General features: G+C 46.5%; 1 protein-coding gene across 1 annotated transcript in view; it reads left to right on the top strand.

Moving 5' to 3' along the window:
* Positions 1–5,513: 5,513 nt before the first annotated feature.
* Positions 5,514–8,611, top strand: part of ppargc1b (peroxisome proliferator-activated receptor gamma, coactivator 1 beta) — a gene marked incomplete at its 5' end in the record, with an annotated part of 54,094 nt that continues 50,996 nt past the window's right edge. The window contains one exon of the mRNA XM_084469673.1: positions 5,514–5,594. Coding sequence (XP_084325799.1) covers positions 5,514–5,594 — 81 coding nt within the window. The remainder of the gene's footprint in view (positions 5,595–8,611) is intronic.

Raw genomic sequence — 8,611 nt, 5'->3', positions numbered from 1 at the left:
GCATGAAGAAGATGGGGAGTGAGTGGGTGAGTGTGTGAGTTTAGGGGAGGAAGAGGAAGACAAGAGGGCTAAAGATAGATGATATTCCATACTAAATATAGAGAGGCTGCAGGATGCTCCAGGACTCGGAGGATGAGTCAACCCTCCCAGCGACGCACTGGAGGTCTCCTCTGTTTTCCCTTCATGTTTTTTTTCTTCTCCATTTGAACTATCTACAACCTTTGAAATCAATTTATAAACTGAAGGCCTGAGAACATTTCCTGTTAGAAAATGTGGATCATCATTTGCAATTTGTGTTAGCAGACACTTTCATCCAAAGCACACATCTTAATGTCTTTCCATTTTCCTTCTTCTTTCTTTCTTTCTTTGTCATTACATAATAATGTCTCCGTGCGCATCTTTAACCCCATCTCACCCATCTCCCATGATGCTGTGGGGCAGAGAGACATTTTTCGTTGATCTTTATCGATCACCTCGTGTGAAACAACTGGATCTCAAACATGATTCCTCTAATACGTTATTGACCCCCCCCACTCCCCACGAGTGTCCTGGTGGTGCCACTGGGCATGAAGCAGGTCACATGGCACGTGAGGCAGGTCACATGACAAACAAAGCAGGTCAGCACGCCATTGATAGCCAGTCTAACCAGTCGACAACAACAATAACATCAACAACAGAGAGAAGCCCGTCAATCAGGAGTGTAGTGGGCAGGGGGACGCGGGGGGAACGCCGTCCGGGGGGGAATAAGTAGGCCTGTTGCTGTCATATGTGGGGTAATGAGAAAGAAGCATTGTTATTAAACATGTTGCATTTGAGATGAGCTACAGTGTCCATATTTGGCAAGTAACAAACCTCAAACCTCGTCCGAATGTGCGCGCGTCCACGTGGGATTCATTTTTGATGACGTCATACACTCGCTTAAAAAAATCCCCACTACACCACTGCCGTCAATCACCCACCCGCCTTTATCCTGTTTCCCATGGGGGTGGGATCAAAGAGGGGGTGGATCTGTGGACGATGGGACATGCCACCTCCACTCGCTTGCGTCAGCTTGAACACGTGATTGTCATCACCGAGAGACATGGAACCCTTAAAAAAGGGAAAACTAACCCTAGAACTGGAGAAAAGAGTGAAGGAGGGAGTCCTTAATGGAGAGAGCAACAAGTTTTCATGTACATGTAAATGAAATGTGTATGAAATGTGATGTATGTACATATACTGTATGGAGACATACATACATAGGGGAAATATGTATACCTGTATGTACACACCTGTGTGTCTATAGAGTATGCAATAGATGGATCTATACACATACTGTATTTGTACTGTACTTAAACTTATGTAATGTAATGGTTCACACACGAGCCGAACAGAACAACGAAGCAGGGAGGTTTGGTGCAACAAAACAAACAAACCCTTTCAACTGCCACATGTGCACACAGCCGTGATCCTAACCCTCACCCTGAATTAAACAGGGAAAAGAGCAAACCATTTCCCTGTTGAAACCAGAGCTATATGATACTACAAGTATTAAAAAGGAAAAAAGGATAAGACAATTCCACACACACCCTAAACTGAAGCTTCAAGTTTTTCATTGTTTCTTTGATTTTCGCTGCTCGGATGGTAACACAAAGCTTTCATGAAGCACCCAGTACCTAGACTACACTTTTTTTTAATATGAGGAGAAAGGAATAGAGAGCAGAAAATGAATGGAGCCGTGGAACTCTGGTTGAAGGTTACCATTGAAGATTTGCAGAGGCCCCTCCTCTTCAAAGTGTGCACGCTGGACGCAAAAACAGGCCCAACCCCACACGCACGCATTGAATAACGGCTGTGGAAAAACACAGGCAAACAGACCTATAAAAACAGACACAGGCCTTAATACAGACGGGCAGAGAGGGCGGTGAACCCGAATGCCTAAGCCAGCCAGTATGGCGAGAACACAGTGGGGGATATTAAACTCCATCCTGAGCAGCTGTTGTGCTGCTCCACCACCACCACCACCATCACCACCCAGTTTCCTTAAGGGTTTGATGACTGGAGCACAGTGGCTGGCACTGCGCCAGTTCATATCATCAATTATAATCATGACTACACAGGCAGCTTGGAGGCCGCCCGTTAAGAGTGACCTTGAGCCTCCAGACCCTGGACTTCCACCGGCAGCCCTCCGATCTGTGCCTCCCTCTGTGCACCGGTTGAGCTGTTTTCTCATGAACGATCAGGCTCATCGGCTCATTTTAGGACAGTGTGTGTCAATTCCAACCTGCTTAATGAAACAACCAAATTTGAATGTCTCTCTTTCTCACACACACACACACACACACACACACACACACACACACACACACACTGAACACACACCACGTGCACCTGATACTGAACTACTTTGGGGACTAGGGCAAAGGTCCGGATTGGGTGACCAATGTGTGTGTGTGAGAGAGAGAGAGAGAGAGAGAGAGAGAGGGAGGGAGGGAAGGAGGGAGGGAAGGAGGGAGGGAGAGTGAATGAGTGTGTGAGTGAATGACAGTGTGTGTGTTTGTGTCTGTGTGTATGTGTATGATTGAGTGTAAGAGGTTAATGAGTGGTTTTATGATTAATAGTTTGGCTGGACAACTGGCTAGCTAGCTGGATAGCTAGCTAATGCGCAATGATAATTTCCATCCATGACACAACATATTTCAAATCCAAATGATCATTCTGTCTCTCCAGCTTCCTCTATGTCTGTCTTTGTACCTGTCTGTCCCCAGGTATGTCTCGCTGTCTGTCTGTCTATCTGTCCCTGACCCTGTCTGTGTGGCATCGAGCCAGCAGCCTCCCTGGCTAAGATTGTACTCCACTAATGCATGTGACAGTGTGCCAGCGTGGGATAAATATAGAACATCCTTCTTAGATGGGCAGCATTCCAGCGTGACCGACTACTACATACCAGCTGGCCTAGAGGCTTACCAATCCCGGCTTCCTGCTTCACTATCGCTGGTTTGAAGAGTAGGCCCATTGGGGAATGTCTGGCCTATACTGATACTATTTCATATTTTGGCATTTATCAGACACCTTTATCCAAAGGGACTTGCATCCAGTTAATGACTGAGAGGGTAGGGGTAAAAGCATATTGCTCAAGGATTCATACAGGTAGAGCTTGGGGATTGAATCCAGAACTCATCCTTCATCTGGGAGTTCAAACACCCACTAGACTTACTATCCTAACCTCCACGGAGCAGGTATGGGTCTTCTTGCAGAAAGACATTGGGAATTGAACCCAGTACCTTTGGGCTGGGAGTCTGACCTTGGCAACTAAACTACTATCCTGCCCCTTCTTGTGGTGAAGGCTTTCTGCCGAATCGTCTTACAACACATTGAGTGAATAACATTAGGAATCAGACCACTTGCCCTGGCAATGTTAATGACAAGCTCTACTAGTTCAGCAAGACCGGACCCCTTCAATCTTGGTACTTTGAGTGCTGCTCTGGCTGTGTTGGTGCTTGCCTTGAAGAAGCAATTCTTTAGATTACATTGCCTTGTTTGAGATTAGTAGTTCAGTATTGCATTTATTAGTAGGTTATAAATTGCCTCAGGTGCATATCTTCTGAAATGGGCTTGACTCGATTTGCTAGTGTGTTTGACCTCTCTTTGACCAACAAGAGGAATTATTGCTGGACAACCTCCCTGTGTGATGTGTTAGTAAAACTATGTGAACGCAACACTAGTGTACTGCGTAGCTTATTTATTAACTTTGCCTCACGTTGGCTTTAATAACTGTATTGAATGCTTCACTATGATTGAGAGCGGTAGTATAGTGCAACAAATGAGTTGACGCACAGGCCAGCTAATATTGTTGTCATTTAAGGACATTTAATACACAAACGATAGACGTCAATAGCAAAGCTATTATTCTAATAACACACAGACATAGTAATACACTCACATGCATGCACACACTCACTCACATATTCCCACACACACACTCGCACACACGCGCACACACACACACAGATTCTGGCACACACATAACACATGTGGATGTAGATCAACATGCAGATTCTCTCTCTCTCTCTCTCATAGGCACACACTCCTTTCCACCCACACCCTCCCAAGCAAACATAGGCTCTCTGAGACACACACACACACACACACACACACACACACACACACACACACACACACACACACACACACAGGCACAAGCACATACTCACACGTGCACACCCTCAGTCAGTCTGTCACACAGGTGCACACACACACACACACACACACACACACACACACACACACACACACACACACACACACACACACACACACAGCGGGTATTAAGGTCAGAGTTGTCAGGCAACCCTTCAAAGACATGCTGAGGTCTATTATTACTGTCCACGCTTGTGCACAGAGGCTCGTGCACGGACGGCCGCGCACGGACGCTCACACCTGCAGCCGACAGAGGAGCCCTCTCATGCCACACCACAGGCCCCTGCTGCACTGCACCACACACGTGTGTGTGTGTGTATCTGGTTGTATAGCTGCATTGGATGTGTATTCTGTGAGTGTATTTTGTTTTGTCATAGATTACATTGTGTGTGTGTGTGTGTGTGTGTGTGTGTGTGTGTGTGTGGCTGTGTTTGTATGGGAATGTGTTTTTAAGTGAAAAGGTGTGTGTGTGGTTATGTTTTAACCACACACATGTGTGTGGTTATGTTTTAACCACACACATGTGTGTGTCAAACAAAGTGTGTGCGTACAGGGTTATGCAAGTGTGTGCGCGTACATGCTCAGGTGTTAGCCTGTGTGCTATCCACCTGACTCTAAGCAGGTCTATTATTAACAGAAGTGAAAGAGTGATGGTCTGGGGTTAATATTAGACTTAAAAGACAGACTTAGTGGTTCAAACGGTTGTTGGTTAACTAGGCTAGCAGTTAATTCTGAGTGCTGCCCGTGTGCCCTTGAGCCAATAGGCACGCTTTTTACTTTGCGGGACGTTTGGCTCAACTAAATACACTTCAAAGTGAAAAAAACAACTGACACCTCACAGTTACACGACATTTGATTGATTGTTTGTGACAGGATCAATTCCAAATTTGACAAACTTCCGGCGATACAGATTGTTATGGTTTTAATTAGAATATTTGATGGGAGATTCGTTTTTCCTGTTTTTTTTTTATCGCCAGACCACCACCACACCCAATCTGTCCATCCCTCATAACTACAACTCTGTGGGTCATCATAAATCATAAACATGTAGCTGCCTCAAACATATTTAAACAAGCCGGTTCGTTTTTTCTCTCCCTCGCTCTATCTCTCTTTCACCTGGTTACATACTTGAGGATATGATGAAACAATAACACGCTAGCACAGGTAGAAATCACTGTTACGTTTGTGTGTTTTGCGTGTGTGTGTGTGTGTGTGTGGGGGGGGGGGGGGGGGGCGCGTCGCGGCGCCCTCTGCTGGCCACCTCGGGTACTCGCCACCCGCTGCCCTGCTATACTCCGGACTCTGACTCAACGGCTCTCATTCATGAGAGGAAGATGGCGGACTGCGCTTCACTATTAGATGAGGAACTCTCTTCCTTTGTCTTCAATTACCTGACAGAAAACTCTGACAGCCAGGTAAGATTTTACGTCTTTTCACAAGAGTGGGTCTTGGGCTATCCGTGGCGGTATTCATTTTTGCACGTTACCCGCCATGTCGCCGGTGATCAACGGTTTGATGCGGGCTTGCGAGCGGCTGTCGGCAGCATCTCAAAGCCGGTGTGCCGAGCTCCTCCGCTGTGTCTTGACGTCTGGTTTTCACGTGGACCTCTGGAAGAAATGTCATCAGCATGCCTTGTGTGGCAACGTGTTCCAACGAATATTTAACGAATACACAATCACTTTGTGGCGTTAACCCCGGGGGGCTTCCGCTGTGTGTTGGTTGGGCTGATTTACTATGCAAAGGAGAGGATTTAAAACTTTTGGCGCATTCGGAGGAAGTTTGTATGCCGTGCATGCGTGGACCGCAGCCCCCGGCACGTGGAGTGGTGTGGACTGGGGAAGTCCATAGGGGTTGGCCGACTGTCAAAAAATATGATTTCTTCATGAGGCTGTTTGTGTTAAGTGCAAGGAAAATAGTGATAAGTCGCGGCGTGCTTTGCTGCAGTAGGCTTTTGGGCGCTATCGACCCCCCGCGATAAGGGTATTTTGATGCGGACGTCGGCGGATGGTTTATGCATACTGCCCCCTGGTTCAGACACTAGGTGAGGCGGTGTAAATTATCTACCCGGTGGATTTCCACTCAGAGTAAGCCGCTTGCAACCATACGGCATGCGGGGCTTAGGTAAGGAGAGGAGGCGACGCACCGGGGAGTCATTCGATCCCTCCAGGTCTCAAAAGTTTAACTCCCAGATACAATGTCGAACCCAATTGATCAGGTATCAAAAGAGAGAACCGCTCCCACATGTCCACAACAGAGGGGTAGAGTTAGACGTGTGAGATCTTGTCAATGATTTGCTCAGGCCATGAAAACTTCACGCGATTTACCTTTTGTAATCGTTTGCGTAATCGCCACCAGGCGAGGTCGTTACGTAGCAGGGTAGCAGTCAGCCAAGTGTGCTACAGGCACAGTCCGGCGTTCAGCGGTAGGCTGGTGGTGGAGTGACAGTTGAACTTGATTGGTACAAAACTGAATCGACTTGCAAGTGATCTTCAAAGCCCTCAGCTGAGAAACGGCCGTTCGCACACATTAGATGAGAATCCGTGCCTTTATGCAACAAGGATTTTTTTTTTTAATCGTCCCTACGATTTCATACGGGAGCTTATTGGCACCTATGCAGATTCATTAGTTTGGTGTTGTTTGTTCGTGCGTTAGAGTCTGTGCGTGCATGGTGTGTGGCTGTGCTCGTTGGACCCGCTGTCGCCATCGGTTATTTATAATTCGCAGCAGTCACGTGTGGACACCATCTCACGTAAACGCTGCTGCGAAAATTCCTGGTTAAATAAGCGTGAATAACGGAGCAGTATTTCACCGACAGAGGAGGGGACTCTGAAACAATCATCGCAAACGATGGTGCCACAAGGCATGGAATTTCACCACCTCAAAACTGTTCCCCAAAGGGGCAAAGTTCCCACCGGGAAATATTGACGTGTATTAGCTATGCATATGACATTTTGACATTTCTAAGGTCGTGTCGGTGCTCTGGATACTATATGTTTGACCAGAGCGCGCGTCTCGCTCTCTCTTTCTTTCTTTCTTTCTTTCTTTCTTTTCAAAGAAAGTCATTACCAAATTGGCCAGGGTTATCTATCTGATAAAATGTTAATATTTACATGGGATTATTAGGCTGCTAAGCACTTTTTGTGGTAGGCTATCTACATTCCTCTCTCTCTCTCTCTCTCTCTCTCTCTCTCTCTCTCTCTCTCTCTCTCTCTCTCTCTCTCTCTCTCTCTCTCTCTCTCTCATTGTAATACTACTCTATCCTCGTGACTGGAGTTACAGAAGGGGCTCGCTGCTGCTGCAGTCATGTGACCACGTTCCGCTGTGCGTAGTAGTGAGGAAGGTGGGGAGGGGAGAGAGGCGCTGACGTAGATGACAAGCGGCCCTCCTCCCCCAGGAAGCATGTGACTCTCTTGCTCTCGTTCCCTCTCGCTCTTGGACTTTTTTCCACTCTGCCATATGTTAAGATACAGTACGATTAAAGTGATGAGATATGATTTCCCAAAAACTTACCATGTGTTTTATCTGATTCAAATTAGATTCATTAAATGTTATACATCCACAACCTTTCTATTGCACCGTTGTTTCTTTATTTAGCAGGTAGATTTGTATTCAACAATTTGGAGCACATTTAAGTCCTACTTGCTTATTTATTTCTCATAATGACTAGGACACAGTGTGTCTGTGTCGGCTAGATACCTGGGACACTAGCTGGTTCTGGTCGTTACCAGTTGAGATTGTCTCTGTGATACTATTAACTGATTGTAAAGCAGACTAGTACTTTCAGACATAGCAAGGAAAAAGAGTACATATAATGCTGACGCAACCGCAGAAGTACACAGAGACAGTCAAAACTAAAATGTGTCCTGCTAGTTCACTTGGGGGGGGGGGGGGGCTCACTTTAGGGTTAACCTAGCTAATGCATGCAGAGACTGATTAGTGACACTTTAGCCTAGCGCATAGCTGCTTCCTTCTGTCAGTCAACTCCCGAAGCCTGAACGCCTGATACCATGGCTGTACGTGTGCGTGTGTATGTGTGACTCCTGTGAGACTGGCCTATCAGGTGCTAGTATTAGGCTAGATTTCCAGAGGAAGTCACATGGTAATTCCCAGGCCGGATCTTGGGTTGCCATTGGTAGAAACTAAAGAGATAGAGACTAGAGAGACAGAGACTAGACAGACAGACAGACCGATGGACAGATAGCTGAACAGATAGATACATGGACAGAAAGACGGATGATGATGTTGCGTCACCCCAAAAGTGGTGTGTGTGTTGAGCTGCCAGTCTGTCTACCTACCTGCCGATGCGTAAACAATCTTTACCTCCATCCCTAGCATTATATACACATAAACCCCTTCCTTTGAGAAGTCCTGCATTTCAATTCACGATCGGTCTAGCTGTTTGTCACACACACACACACACACACACACACAC

The sequence above is a fragment of the Micromesistius poutassou genome, assembly GCF_964030765.1.
Source record: "Micromesistius poutassou genome assembly, chromosome: 6".
Lineage (NCBI taxonomy): Eukaryota > Metazoa > Chordata > Actinopteri > Gadiformes > Gadidae > Micromesistius > Micromesistius poutassou.
This window is presented reverse-complemented; position numbering and strand designations above follow the sequence as displayed.